This window comes from Chiloscyllium plagiosum, unplaced genomic scaffold, assembly GCF_037043375.1.
Source record: "Chiloscyllium plagiosum isolate Xiang-an unplaced genomic scaffold, Cpla_swu_hap1 HiC_scaffold_9, whole genome shotgun sequence".
NCBI lineage: Eukaryota > Metazoa > Chordata > Chondrichthyes > Orectolobiformes > Hemiscylliidae > Chiloscyllium > Chiloscyllium plagiosum.
This window is the reverse complement of record NW_028270147.1, coordinates 77,183,529-77,199,607: the sequence shown is the minus strand read 5'-3', so window position 1 is coordinate 77,199,607 and position 16,079 is coordinate 77,183,529. Positions and strand designations below refer to the sequence as shown.

The window sequence follows — 16,079 nt, the reverse complement described above, 5'->3', positions numbered from 1 at the left end:
GTCACTGATTCGTTGGCCTTATCCTGTCACTATTACTTAGTCAAAGATGTCTAAATTTTAATCACGAACCCCACCAGTATTTACTATAATGCTGCCTCCATCCAGAACCATCACTTTGAATTGCATACCACTGACCTGTTGTTTCTATCCACACATTTCAGATGGGCAAATGGATGATTGATTGTAGACGAGGTCCATGGATTAAAAAATTATGTTCAACTTGATGGCATTATTAGGTTTGATGTCACTTGCAGCTGCCATATAATCTCTCCCAGCTAAACTCCTGCCCAATATTCTACCAAACATTCAGTGAAGTCAAGAAAGGGGAGCAGTAGCTGTTTTTCACGAAATTCACAACCCATCCAATAGATGGCAAATTGCCTTGACACAAATACTGGGTCAACAAATCACATGGTGATAGTTAAATTCATCTTCATGGGCTTTCAAAACCTTCACTTCCATTTTGAGGGAATGATTGTATTCTTTTCAAATATAACTTGGAGGCTCATTTAGATGAAGTTAGTTACAATAGTCAGGCAATTATTAATAATGTTTGAGGAGGTAACACTCTATTCAATGTGTTAGGACAGTTTAATATTTTATCTTACCACTGTATGAATGTACACATTTTTGTCAAGGCTTATAAACTAATTTCTTTGCCTTTTATCAGAATTAATATCGGGCAGATTTGGCCATCAAGATTCTAAAGGCTATGCTATGTTTACCATTGATGATAATCCAGGTGAAGAGGTGGAAATATCAATGTTCATTCGCACACAGAAACCAAATGGTTTGTTGCTTGTCTTGAAACATAACCATACACCATACCTCCAGATAGGATTGGACACTGGCAAAATTGTTGTCCAAACTCACTTGTCCAAACCCCTCATAGGCGGTCACTTCACTCCTGACAGCCCTTTTCATTTAATAACAGTGAAGATAAAGCGTAACAGTTTGGAACTTGTTCAGGATGGACAGGTGGTTGGTCACACTCATATTCTTCCGATTCGAGTTCAAGCTGGAGATGCACTGTTTGTTGGAGGCTTGCCAGATCGGTTGGAATCAGCTCATGACAGAAGAAACTTTAAAGGATGCATCCAGGACTTAAAAATGAACAACAAAAGACTGGAGTTTTATCCCATTGGTTTCTCTGAGGATTCCTACAGTAACAGAACACTTGTAAACGTAACAGTTGGCTGCAATGACGACAATGCATGTAAGGTAGAGTATATGGTTTTTCAACACACATCCTCTTGAACTGAACCCTTTATGCAATCTTGTGGATGCTCAGTATGAGAACAACAGATTTTAATGAAATCAGCAAAAGGTCATAACCTCACGTGCAGAACAGATAGTTGTCATTCAGGTGGCACTGATAGAGCTCATTATTCAGACTCAGACACGGAACCCTTACAGGTGAACTTTAAAAAGCTCTATTAATATAACAATCTACAAGGCATGGTAAAAGAGGATATACTTCTGCAATCTTACAGTCACTGGCTCCACTCCCATATAGTGTGAAATCACCGTGGTATTGTTGCCTTTGCACATGCTTAATAGCTATTCTTGGGTGAAGATACAATTAACCTTGTAATATACACAGGCGTTTTCCTTCTCCAAAAGTCACCAGAGGATCACTGAGTAAAATAAAGGTGAAAAGTGGATTGTAACTAGAGGATTTTTTTTCTCAATTAAATTGTATTCATTTTCTCAAAACAGAGCTTACTACCTATGTGTCATGAATCAGAATTTGATCTCAAATCTGTGTTCTAACCCTGAATGTTTGATGCACTTAACTCCTGGAATGTCTTTCAGAGTTTCAATTTCTTCATCAATGAGTCTAAAGATTCTCTGCAAAGGTTTTCTGATCTGTGATATTAATATTTTAAACAAATATTAAACAACTGTCTTCCAAACAAAGTTGTTTTCAGTGTAATAATACAAGGGAATTATAGGGATTTTTGAAGGTCAATTTAAAAAACATTTTTCATAAGATAACCACAATAGATTTGGTTCCATACAGTGTGGAAACAGGCCCTTCGGCCCAACAAGTCCACACCGACCCTCCAAAGAGTAACCCATCCAGTCCCATTTCCCTCTGACTAATGCACCTAACACTACGGGCAATTTAGTATGGCTAATTCACCTGACCTGCACATCTTTGGACTGGGGGAGGAACCTGGGGTACCCAGAAGAAACCCACGCAAACACAGGGAGAATGTACAATCTCCACCCAAGGCTGGAATTGAACTTGGGACCTAGGTGCTGTGATGCAGCAGTGCTAACCACTGAGCCACCGTGCCACCATAAACAGGACAGTATAGCACAGGAACCAGCCCTTCAGCCCATAGTGTTAGGCAGAAAATTATGCCAAATTAATCCCTTCTACCTATCCTTGGTCCATATCCTTCCCTTAAATGCCAAAGTTGCCTGAGACTGTGATCAAACCCGGGTCCCTGAGACTATGAGGCAACAGTGCTAATCACTGTGCCACCGTGCCACACTATATATTTTATAAATTACATTTCCTTGTTACTCCCTATCGCATTACCATCTCTAAGTTCTAAATATCATCCTCAGCTCAGCAATTTAGCTGGACACCTGGCCCATTTTAGTGCCCCATTATGACACTAAAAGGTAGATGTTCCATCCTTGGCACCTCATGGCCCACTGTCAGTATTGTTGGAGAATCCAAAACAGTGTATCAGGCAGCCTGCCCTCCCCCACCGCCAACTCCTCACCTCCCTGCCCCTTCCGCCAACATAAAGTGCAGCAACTCCTAATCTCACGCATTCTCAAGATATGAAATATGGCTGTCTTGGAAGAAAGATTAAGCAGGTTAGACCCATATTCATTAGACATACAATGAATGAGATGCAGTCTTCCTGAAACTTAAATTGTATGGAGAGATCTTGACAGGATAGATGCTACGAGGATGTTTCCTCTCGCAGGAGAAACCAGAACTATGGGATACAGTTTAAAAATAAGGAGTCTCCCATTTGAAATTGAACTGAGGAGGATTACTTTACTCAGTGAGTCATTAGTCTTTAGAACTCCTCTTTCACAGAGAGTTAAAAACTTGATTTTGACAGGGGCATTTTACAGTTTTGACAGGTCCATTGACAGTTCAAATGAGCTTGACAGGAATGTGTTTATGTCCTTTATGCACATTTAAACCTGTTTTTAGCAATTTATAAGGGTGGTTTAATAGTGGAATATCTTTCTAATGACAGAATTGACATGTAAACCTCCACTTCTGTACAGATCAAAAAGGGCAGAAAACTTTGGGCAAAGAGAGGAGGCGAGAAACAATGGAGAGAGAATCCAAATAATAGTGAGAATCAGTCCACTTAAACATCTTTGCAACATTCATTTTTGTTGCACTGCGGGTTTGCTGAAACTAAATTGTATCCCATTCCCAATAAAATAAGGGGCAATTTCGCAAGTTTCAACATGATAAACTCTGTGCTGTTATGAAGAGAGGTGACTTCCTGCCTTTGTTGTAGCAGCAAGGTAACACAGACAGAGTTCCAGTAACTAGATTTGGCTGAGTTTTACATAACTGTAAAAGAGAGTATAATGCTGAAGGGTGTACTCGCTGATGTAGTGAATGTGAAGTGAGAAATGCTTAATTATGGATGAGTGGCAGTCACTTCTGTTGTTAGCTTTCAGAATAGTTGTGCAATTAATTGTAGACCTTTGTTCACATCATATGCTCCTATTATTGTGCTCACCTTAGGCGATCTTTATATACCAAACAGAGGATATATGATGTTGGATACAATTTATATTTTACATCCAGGCTGAGTGTAACTTAAAGTTCATTCTATCAATGGGACATGGATTTGTCCATGGCTAATTGTATATTCAGTTTCAAAGGCACATGAGCTAATTAATAACTAAAACTAATATAAATATTAAAGACAAATTATGCTTAGTTTGTTCAGTGACTTCCCTGTTCCTTACGGGTGACATCAATTCCATGTATTGCAACAATAATACAATGCAAAGAAAGACACGGGAGCAAGGTTTCAACTCAATGCAAAACCCATCCACTTACACATTGGGCCCTGCATGTAGCATGAAAAACATTATATGTTTATGATTCTATTGTTTTCCATTCTATAATACGTAGCTCACTTTCATTTTGTAAATTTATCTAGTTAAACCCGTGTCTGAATGGTGGAACCTGCTCCTCCATCTGGGATGATTTTGTATGCAAGTGTCCTCCAAATACTTCAGGAAAAACTTGCAACTGGGTGAAGTGGTGCCAGCTTAATCCATGTCCTCTCTACACAGAATGCCAATTGCTCACTGATGGATTTGATTGTAAGTGGACAAGTTTTAACCATTTTTGTATTTCAACAGACTGTTCTTGACAAAATATTTACATTGCTGCAGCAAAAGCGCTTGGTGTACAGGTTACAGTCATGGTTTAGAAACAGTGTGGGATTGAATCCAATGTGAACATCTCCACTTGTATTAATTATACAGTTTGTTCTCCTAACTAAGAATTGATTGCACGTGTGAGTATCATCTGCTGACAAACATCAGCCTGGAATCGCTTCAACCCTTTCCAACACAATAGGGAAGGTGATGGCCGGGTGGTATTATTGCTGGACTGTTCATTCAGAGACCTGGGTAATGCCCTGGGGACCCAGGTTCGAATCCTGCCATAGCAGATGGTGGAATTTGAATTCAATTAAAAAACAAATCTGGAATTAGGTGTATAATGATCACTATGGAAAATCTGTCAGTTGTTGGAAAAATCAATTTGATTCCCGAGTAATGCCCTTCAGGGAAGGAAAGTGCCATCCTTACCTGGTCTAAATGTGACTCTTGACTGCCCTGCTGCCAATTGAAGTTGACCTAGCCAGTGATGCCCACATCCTATGATAAGGACCGTGGCTGCTTGTCTACCTCATGTTGTACTGATCCCAATTATAGGGTTAGAAATATTTTACATAAGGAGGGATCCTTGCTATAGTGGATTACCAGGAATATCGCAGTGGCACATTGCTTCTTGGTTGCATTATGTTGGGAATGTTGTGGCTGAGAGTGTGATTAGGGGAGAAAAGGCACCCACAAGTTGAACACTCCAGCTTCATGTATCTGAGTTGTATTTGACCCATTCCTTCCCATCTATCTGCTCCACCCTCCCCACCAACCTATCACAATTATCCCCCACCTGCATCGACTTATCACCTTCACACCTACTTTCCCCCAGCCCCATCCCCACTCTCTATTTCCCTCTATCCCCCTTCCCCTCTATATTCCTGATGAAGACCTTATGCCAGAAATGTTGACTCTCCTACTCCTTGGATGCTGCCTGACCTGCTGTGCCATGCTTTTCGACTTCAGTCTGACCATTGACAATGGATTTGGAAATTGACTTATTTTTATCGCTGGGGATTTCAAAAGTAGTGTGCATCCTTGCCAATGCTTGAAAAGAAAAGCATAAACCAGATGAATGGTAGTGAATACGCTAAACAAGAATATGGTTCTCCCAGAGGCTGAACAATAGTTGATTCATTAGCTTGTCTGTATTTTCAGAATGACATCTCTCATTGGGGTGTTGGGAAAATCCTTTGAGAAAGGTATTTAAAAATAAGAACAAAGACATTATAATTTCTGACTGCTTTTCAGAAACAAAACTGCACAGGAAGTCAAGCAGCAAGAGACTGCAAAGTGAGAGTGGTTCTATCCTGGGACTATAGAACAGAATGCAGAAAAGATATTCTGTTCAACTTAAGTAAGACAACTTACAATGGATAAGTTGTGGATTCTTTTTGTATTTTGCATCACTAACCAAATGTGAGTCATACGAATTGAAGTAAGACAGTCTAAGGATAGTTATTGTTCTACATATTTCACCTTACTGCAGAATAAAAGTACTCTGCCTTGAAGCCTTCTTTGCTACAGCTAGTGATAGCTCAAACCGCTACTGGAAATATTGAGGGACTACACGCATAAAAGTCAATGGATATGACTATCAAAATTTGTAAAGGTGAGGTTTGAGTGCTAAGTTTACCAGAAATCTTTGACATCTTTTGACGTCGGGTGGTATGGTGGCTCAGTGGTTAGCCTCACAGCTCCTGAGACCCAGATTCAATTCCAGCCTCGGATGGCTGTCTGCGTGGAGTTTGCCTATTCTCCCTGTATCTGCATGGGTTTCCACCGGGTGCTCTGGTTTCCTCCCACAGTCCAAAGATATTTAGATTGATTGGTCATGTTAAATTGACCATAGTGTGCAGGCTAGGTGTGCTAGCCATGGGGTGCATAGGGTTGGCTGCTCTCCAGAGTGTCAGTGTGGATTTAATGGGCCGAATGGCTTGCTTCCACTCTTTCTGATCATTTGTGTATCACTTAATCTAAATTGTGCCCAATTGCAATCAATCAGCTGTCATTTGAATCAGTTGAACATAGGCACAATTTGAAATCTCAAGTAATTATATTTTTTTTATTTAAGAGTCTCACTGGCTCAGCCAGCATTTATTGTCTGTCTATAGTTGCACTTGAGAAGATGGTGGTAAGCTACCTTTTGAACTGTTGCACTCTTTTTGATGCAGGTATGCCCACAATGTCGCAACTCAGAAGGAATAGTGATATATTTCTGAGTCAGGGTGATGAGTGGCTTGGAGGGAAACTTGCAACTTCTATCTGCTGCACTTGTCCCTTCTAGCTGGTCGTCATTGTGGATTTGGAAGGTGGTGTCTCAGGAGTCTTTGTGAATTTCTGTAGTGCATCTTGGAGATAGTAAGCACTGCTGCTGCTGCTGAGCGTCAATGATGGAGGGAGTGAATATTTGTGAATGTGGTGCCAATTAAGTGGGCTGCTTTGTCCTGGATGGCGTCAACATTCCTCTGTTTTTGGAGCTGCAGGCAAGAGGGGAGTATTCCATCATGCTTCTAACTTTTGCCTTGTAAAAGGTAGATAATCTTTGCAGAGTCAGAAAATGAGTTATTGGAGTGGATACAGATTCTATAGTCACCTTCAGTAGGGAATTTATGAAACACTTTAAGGAGAAAAACATAGAGGGATGTAGATAGAGAGTTTGGAAATGTGACTAACTGGGTTGCTTGAAAGAGCCAACACAAAATTGATACATTGAATGTGCCCACTGTACTCTCTACTATTCTGAAACTGCATATTTTATCATACTAAAATATTTTTTATAAACACAGGTTATCTCTTCAAACGTTCAAAATGAAAAGATGAAGAAGGGGTTTTATAGGCACTGGAAGGTGTGCGCATGTTTTGTGTGTACATGTGTTTATGTGTTGTTATGGACCAGAGCAAACCCCCTAAAAATATTCAAAAGATAGTCCAGACCCTAAATATTTCTTATTTTAAAAGTAAATGCAAAGTGTTGTGTTCCAAATGCAATTTGATTGGTCAAACTACTGGATTCAAAGCAAAGAACACTTTGTTCATCCACGATAATTAAAATACAACAAAAGAAATAAGGAATTGATATGACTTAGCTCTATTAGAAAATTTAACAGAGTAACACAAACAGTTTTTCTTACTAATTAACTGTTCCAATATAGCAACATCCCATAAACACACCCTTGGGAAAAAGGCAAATTCAGAACACAAATTGTCTCATATGCACCTCCCATGGCAGGCAGAGAACTCCCAGCTTTTGGCTGTAATTGAGAGAGTGAAAAAATAGCTTACACTTCTTCCTGACCCAACAGCAACTGCTGGAAGCTAACTAAAAATCCTGGCTCTGTAAGAGCTTGCCCATATCCACTCATGCTGCTTTCCTGTTCCAACTTAAATAAAAACCCAATGCTTCACAAGCTATTTACTCAAGTGGTTCTGGTAGACTACTCTCCACCTCTGCTTTAAAACCTCTCTTCAAATGAAAAACTGGGACAAAATAACTTCTTAAAGCCATAGCATCATCACAATATGCATTGATGTTTTCTGATTTAAACTGACCACTGATCAAAGGTTCAGCACCTACATTCAGATTTCACTACTATTCACGCTTGTTTATTGTTTGGCTCTTAACATATTGACGTAAGTTTTCTTATGTCCTTGGCTATCCTGCATGTGTACAGCATTATGACTGTCTTGGATGAACATCAATGTTTTTGACTCAAATATTGTGCACTCGTATAAAATGACCTTCTTCACTTTGAGACAGCCTAAGGTCTCATAATTAAACGCTACTGTTAAGAAAAGCACCGTTTGCAAGAACCAAGACCCTTAAAGAGTTTGCTGCCTATTACAGTATAGAAAATGTTACTTCTCTGTTATTTAGAAATGTCTGGTTTAATTTTAAATGCATATACACTGCCATGAAGAAACATTTAGCATAGTCATACATAAGTATGATATGAGAGTTTATGTTCATCCCAGAATTAAATAAATGGTTGAATGGTGAAGAATAGAGTTTGTGAGTCAAGCAATTAAGACACTGCATTTTAGTCCAAATAAATATTCAATATTATAAAGTACCGTCAGGGTTAGATCAAATGCTTTAGAAAAAAAGATCTTTTATTCACCAAGATTATGTGAAACAGGAAAAATGAGAGCAGGCTTTCTTTATTTCTGAATACTAACCTATTGCCTTGTTTCAATGTTCAAACAGCTAGATCACAATTATCTAAAAAAAACTGTATGTGGATTAAATTGAATTTCTCTTCCCTCCAGAAACAGAAGTATCCAAAGATCAGTGGATAAATTTACCAAATATATTAATCATTAGGTTCTTATATTGCATTAATGCTCTTAAAAAGCTGTAATGTTGCACTTTGTTTACTCTTGCTTTCTTCTCCTCTAGCCTCCTTAACCCTAAATATTCAACAAGATTGTCTTGAGCCTCCAATACCTCTAACTGAAAGAACTTTTATCTGAGTCAGTAAATTATCCATAGCGCCTCGACATTAGAGTCCACCCTACGTCTGTGTCAATGTATTGTATACAACTTGGTTTTTCTGGCCAGCTCATTGCAACTGTGATGTTCAGAACTAGCTTCTTCGAAGTGGTTTTTCAATCTCTCACAAGGTTGTGAAGTTAACAACTGCTGTTGGAAGGCTTTACAATGTTTCTGTCTGCTTCCCACCCACTTTCCAAAATTCATAAAGGCTGAGAGTGCCTTCATCATGGAAATCCATTACGATATACCAAAAACTTTTGGGAGATTCCTATGGAAGCATACCATGAAAAACCTGGTAGAATATCTTGTCCACCCCTCTGCCCCCCACTATGATTAGAATGACCAGAAATAGCAGTCTAGCCCCCCCCCCCCCCCCCCAAAGAACAACACAGATGCTCTGCATGACTACACAAGGGACCAGTTTAGTCCTCCCCAAAAACATCTGGATCCTTGATATTCCAAGTTTCAGTTCCAGCTTGGAATCCGCCATTTAAGGTGAAATCAAGATAAAGGTGGGCAACTTCTAGATATCAGCCTCGCGTTACTCTTAATTGCTGTGTGGGAGTGGCTGTACCATTCCCATGATAAAAGCAAAGATAATGAAGAAATAGAGGAGAGGCAAAGGAAGAGAGTCAATAAAATGAATGGGCAGGAAACCAGTAGCAATCAAAGGGAGATAGAGTCAATAGAGTTGTACAAACCCTTCGGTACAACTCATCCAGGCTGACCAGATATCCTAAATTAATTTAGTCCCATTTGTCAGCATTTGGCCTTCTGAACCCTTCCTATTCATACACCCATCCAGATGCTTTTTAAATGCTGTAATTGTACCAGCCTCCATCACTTCCTCTAGCAGCTCATTCCATACATGCACTACCCTCTGAGTGAAAAAGTTGCCCCTTAAGTCCCTTTTAAATCTTTCTCCTCACTTTAAACCCATGCCCTCTAGTTTATGTCTGCTACCCTGGAGAAAAGACCTTGACTATTCACCCTATCTTGCCCTTCATGATTTTGTAAACTTCTAAAAATTCACCCCTCAGCCTCTGCTGCTCCAGGGAAAGTAGCCCCAGTTTATTCAGCATCTCCTTATAGCTGAAACCCTCCAACCCTGGCAATATCCTTGTAAATCTTTTCTGAACCCTCTCAAGTTTTACAACATCCTTCCGATAGCAGGGAGACCAGAATTGAATGCAATATTTCAAAAGTGACCCAATCAATGTCCTGTACAGCCACAATATGACTTCCCATTTCCTCTACTCGATGCACTCATCAATAAGGCAAGCATACCAATCGCCTTCTTCACTATTCTATCTACTTACGACCCCACTTTTAAGGAGCTATGAACCTGCATTCCAAGGTCTCTTTGTTCAGTAACACTGCCCAAGACCTTACCATTAAGTGTATAAGTCTTGCCTTGATTTGTGCCTCCAAACTGCAGCACCTCACATTTATCTAAATTAAACTGGATCTGCCACTTTTCGGCCCACTGGCCCATCTGATCAAGGTCCCATTGGTACTCTGAGGTGACCTTCTTGGCTGTCCACTACACCACCAATTTTGGTGTCATCCACAAACTTACTAAACATCTTACTCACTTCCGCTGTTCACATTCAAATCATCGATATAAATGACAAAAAGTAGTGGATCCAGCACAATCCTTGTGACACTGCTGATCACAAATCTCCAGTCTGAAAAGCAATCCTTCACTATTATCCTCTGTCACCTACGTTCAAGCTAGTTCTGCATACAAATGACCAGTTCTCCCTGTATTCCAAGTGATCTAACTTTGTTAACCAATCTACCATGAGGAACCTTATTGAACACCTTACTGAAGTCCACATTGATCACGTCCACCACTCTGCCTTGATCAATCCTCTTCTTTACTACTTCAAAAAACTCAATTTAGCTTGTGACACACGATTTCTCACATTTAAAGCCATGTTGACTATCCCTAATCACATTGTGTGAAACACATGTGGAAAGGGAATGAAAAGAAAATGATACAAAACACAAAAGAAAAAGCAGAAAAACCAAAAGGCAGCGTAAAAAGATTATGAAGGAGAATAGCTTCATGCAAATAAAGTTCAAACTGTCTAGACGAATGAATAGGTAGATTGAATGCAGTTCTTCAGATACACAGCCCTTTGTAATAAATGCAGGCATGAGTCCTCAGACATTGGTAAATTGGAACAATTAGCCAACTGACATTTGGTGACTTCTGCCTTCAATGACTTTCCTTCACTTCCTCCTCTTCATTGATTTTTTTTGGCAGTGGGATTGGCTTGAACCTTTCTTACCTTAAAATTGCGTGACATTTAGCAGCTGGTGATGCTCACTTGCCAACTCACTTGCCAGGACGGATTGTTGGTGCAACTGTGAAGTGTACAGTTGCACCAACAATCTGTCCTGGCAAGTGAGTTGTTACTAACTAACTAACTAACTAACACTGTACGCAGCACAATTTCAGTCCACAGCGTGAGGCTTCTTTCATGAACAGTCATTTGGTGTTCTGGAATTCTGGGTTAATGGCTCCCAGGTGTAGAGCTATGCCAGAGAAAGGGTGGTCATTTGTCAAAACTATGACGCATGCTCTGACCTTTTGTCCAGTATCCCTGTCCCTTTCAAATAACTTTGACAAAATAGACATAAACATATAATCCTCATCTTGCAACCAGGAGATTTGTTTGCTTTATAATATTACTTTGGTGCAATTAATGAACATTAATGGAAGCCTATAATCTTTAGAAAGATCATTGGGCTTGTGTGTAATGCCAGGATGATAGGTTGTCTACCATAAATTGCTGCCCAGTAAAAGCTCTGTAGCCTGATGACCCAAATGGAAGGTGGTAGGTTACTATTGCCAGGGAGTGAAAAAAAAACTGTCCCTCACATGCACATGTCATTAGCTTGAACTACCAATGGAAAGCAATTTGGTTGATTCACCATATGTTCCTTCTGATGGGTTTGGAACAAGCCAGTTGTACAAAGTTTTAACACAATATTGAGCATCCTTGTCCGATTCTTGTCATCAATGTTACTTGAAAGTGAATGTCAAAGTGGTAACATACTCTGTCTTCCCTATGGAGAAGAGACAACAAAAACATTCTGCATACTCAGATTCTGCTGTAAAAATAGAAGTGCATGTAACGTCAAAGCTTTGTATGCAGTTGTGTTTGCGTCCCCTCATGTATTAATCTTTTTCCGTCAAGTCTGACAATAATATTTGAATCTACAATAGAATTTTGATCCTCATAACTTTGCCATGGCCGTGGGTGGCAATTAAACATCATAATTAGTGCACAAATACAAACACAATTCTAACAGAAAAATGAAACTGTACATTGAACTTTTAGGAAGTTTATATGTCAAGGCTGGGTTTTTTATTAAACAGTTATGGATTTATTTCATAGAGGTTAGCTATTTTATTGGTAGAAGGCAGTGCAAATGCAGAGAAGTCAACTGTGGGATCATTTAGCATATTATTCCAATGTGTTGGTGAGATTAACCTTGTATGAATGCATGGCATTGAAAAACGAGCAAACAACCTCTCTGAAAAATGCCCTGTGTTGAGCATTAAGTACATGGACCTAAGTTTATAATACCTATTACTAACATGCCACTAGCACAGCCTTGGGAAATGTATTCTGATGTGTCAAACATCCTGATGAGCACTGTCAAGTTATTCTACTGCTCTGAAAGTGAGACACGTAATTGATTTTCAGACTTGGCCTCCCTAATCAACATTAGTAAAATGTGACAGTTGTGTAATGCCTGAACCCTTCTGCAAAATAATTACATTTGGATAGATGGAAACCCGCAGTAGCTATATACAATCGTGAAAGTAGTTGATTGTTGAATCCATAAATTATAGTTTTAGTCTGTACTCGAAAATTCAATGCCTTCGGCCCAAGATTTACTTTGCATCACTCTCATGTATGTGATATATGGTAATGGCTCCAAAAGGGTTAATGTTGGAGACTACAATAGTCTTGAACAGCGTTCCCTTTAATTTTATCAGCTGCGAGTGCCTCCAAGGCTGAAGTGCAGCAGCAACTTTTGAAACCGGAAGTTAGTGCCACAAATGAGATGCCGATGCTGATCGTGGAACATTGGAGCAGCATGCAGCTTAGAGGGAATGTTAGTCTTCACCCAGCCTTAGGTGCAGAATCAAAGTGTGCAACCCTACATCTTGATGCGACATCTTTGGCACCTGATATTCTTTGTAACTATGTCTCAGTAGCAAATGCAACTTGTACCTATTGTTATCATTCAGTGAACTACATCTTGATGTTAAGACGAGTACCTTTTCTTGTTCAGACTGTATCAACATTAACAAAGAAACCCATAAACTCAGGACAGAAAAGCAGATTAGAGGGCTGTTGTGGTACAACGGTAGTGCCCTCACACCTGAACTAGGAGGCCTCGGTTCAAGTCATGTCTGCTCTGGAGGTCTATAATAACACCTCTGAACATATTCATTAGAAAATATCTCTAAAAACAGATTACAACCTTTTGTTTTTGTTACTGTGCCCTAATAAGGGCTGTTGAAACTGATTAAAGCTTTTCCTTTAAAAGAGTAGAAAGGCAGATTAATGGTAACACACTTCTCCAACCACAGGCTGTACAGGATCCACAGACATACAACAACATATATTCAAAATCATTAACAGGCTCAGTCCCCATATTGCACCAATTAACGCTGATGACTAGATATTGAAAGAATACTTTACAGATGAGTTACAGGTTCTTATAAATTCCAGAATCCATTGCTATTTTTCACTGAAAACTCAGAACCAAGAATATGCTTGGTCAAAACTGGATCCATTGGTCAAATTCCCAAATCTCATGTGCTGTGAAAACATGAATCCCCAGCAATAATTGCCATAGGGCCCATTAAACCTTCTCTGAGTCCAAAATCTCTTGCTGCAGGAGATGTTTCAGTTATTAAAGATTCTGGAAATTAAGGAGACAGGTTGGAGGACATCTTCTAGACTTAACCAATTCAACATTCTCAAAACATTCATGTCTACTTGTATATTGAAAATCTTAAATCTGCATGCAGGTCCACTCAACTTTTCCTATTTTTCTATCATAATAAAACTATTACTTGCCATGTCCATAGTTATAATGTGGTCAGACTGTAAACCCATCAGACTAATGTGTGGATGGTTAGTTTGTGATGCAACCAATAGTATGGGTTCTATTCCTGCATTGGCTTAGATTACCATGAAGGACTCTCCTTCTTAACTTCTCCCTTTATCTGAAATGTGGTGACACTCAGGTTAAACCATCTGCAATTGTTTCCCTCTAATGAGAGAGCAGCCCAATGGTCCTCAGGGACTATGACGACTTTACTTTTACAACATTTTTCCAGTACTGGCATTCCACTATGGAGGACAACATGACAAGTCACTATTACAAATGTGCCCATTTGAGTTCATGATACAAACATCAATGCAAAGACACTAAAATGGAAACAGAATTATGCTTGCGTGACACAGTTTGATTGTCTGCTGGCCTCCAGCCTCAGTCTACCTGAGGATCATGCTTCATCATAATTCCCCCTGTGCAATGATAAAGGAGCTTGTCTGGTTTTAGACTGAAACAATTCTGACTATAATTTGTCAGGAAAGACTTTTTCACAATCTTAACAAAACAAGAACAGTTCTCCAGTTTGTATTTAAATGCAACTTAAGTCTTCCAATAGAGTGGTCAGTGAAATCTATTCTATGGTAATCTACTAGCTTAATATATTTATGATACTATTCTTTGAAATGACTTCTCTCTGTAGAATGCTTCTACACTCACTCACTTTGACCCATGCACATTACTGACTTCAATTCAATTTTGTTATCAATCAAGTTTGTTGAAAGGACAAAAGTTCCTTCTTCAAATTTGGGGATTCAGAAAATCAATTTGAGTGTGAAAATCAGAAGTACTAGTTATTGTATGCAGCAATATTTAAACCAACATAATGAACATCTTCACATTTTGAAACTGTTTTATTATTGGGTCTAAGTTACAATTGGCCAATAACTGACCAGGATTCATGCAATGTCTGAAATACAGCTGAGCCCTTCAGTCCTAGCCTTATGACTTTGCTTCCTCTTGTTTTAAATACAGGTCTTGTTAATGCAACTTTTAATGGACGGAAAAGTGATCTGGTCTTCAGGGGAAATGGCAAGATCAAGCGTGAGCTCACCAATATTACATTTAGTTTTCGAACAAGGGACTCGAATGCTGTTATACTCCACGCTGAAAAGGAGCAAGACTTTATCACAATTGCTATCCAGCAGTGTCATTTAATATTTACGATGCAAAGTGGGAACAGCCTGGGAAACCTAAGTATACTCAGCTCAAGAGCAATAAGCGATGGTTTCTGGCATGATGTTACACTTTACATAATAGATCCCTTTCTTCAGTATTCCAGGTGGCAGATGGTAATAGACAAGAAAGAAGAGATGGTGACAAGTACAGTCATCAGTGGGAACCTGAACTTTTTGTTAGAAGGAACAGACATTTACCTTGGGAGCGGAGGTCCTAAAAAAGGAGGCAGCCTCGCAGGATGCCTGAATACGTTGAAACTTGGTGGTATCTCCTTACCATACTTTGCAAACGACAATATGCACATTATCCAGCCTCAACAAGAACAGTTTATAAAAATATCCTCCAGTCCTATAATAATGGGATGCCCGACGAAGAATATCTGTGTGTCCAATCCCTGTAAAAACAATGGGAGCTGCGAGGACATGGTCAGTTACTACCACTGTAATTGTGCTGCAGGCTGGACAGGTCTGAACTGCGATGTCAACATCAATGAGTGTGAGTCAGGTCCTTGCATTCACGGCAACTGCACTGACAAAGTCTCAGCATACAAATGTACATGTAAATCTGGCTTCAAGGGCACTAATTGTGAAATAAACATAGACAACTGTTGGAAGCACAAGTGTGCAAATGGCGCTACATGCATTGATGCCATTAACAGTTACACATGTAGTTGCCCTGATAATTTCACTGGAAGATTTTGTGAGTAAGTACAAATCAATTGTAAACTAATGTGCTCTTTATTTTGCAGCGGTTCCTGTCTTGAATGCAAACCAGTATAAAAGTAAATAATTCATTCAGTGACTATATCCAAATGATAATTCCAGACACTTCCATCACTTGAGTGATTCACTAAGACTTTATA

At 39.4% G+C, this 16,079-nt stretch overlaps 1 protein-coding gene across 4 annotated transcripts in view; it reads left to right on the top strand.

Moving 5' to 3' along the window:
- Positions 1–16,079, top strand: part of crb1 (crumbs cell polarity complex component 1) — a 116,895-nt gene that overhangs the window by 57,631 nt on the left and 43,185 nt on the right. For 3 of the 4 annotated variants that reach the window (XM_087990844.1, XM_043699793.2, XM_043699795.2), the window contains 3 exons: positions 671–1,221; positions 4,164–4,329; positions 15,014–15,920. In XM_087990844.1, the coding sequence (XP_087846970.1) occupies positions 671–1,221; positions 4,164–4,329; positions 15,014–15,920 (1,624 nt within the window). The remainder of the gene's footprint in view (positions 1–670; positions 1,222–4,163; positions 4,330–15,013; positions 15,921–16,079) is intronic. The other variant, XM_087990842.1, reaches the window with a different exon arrangement.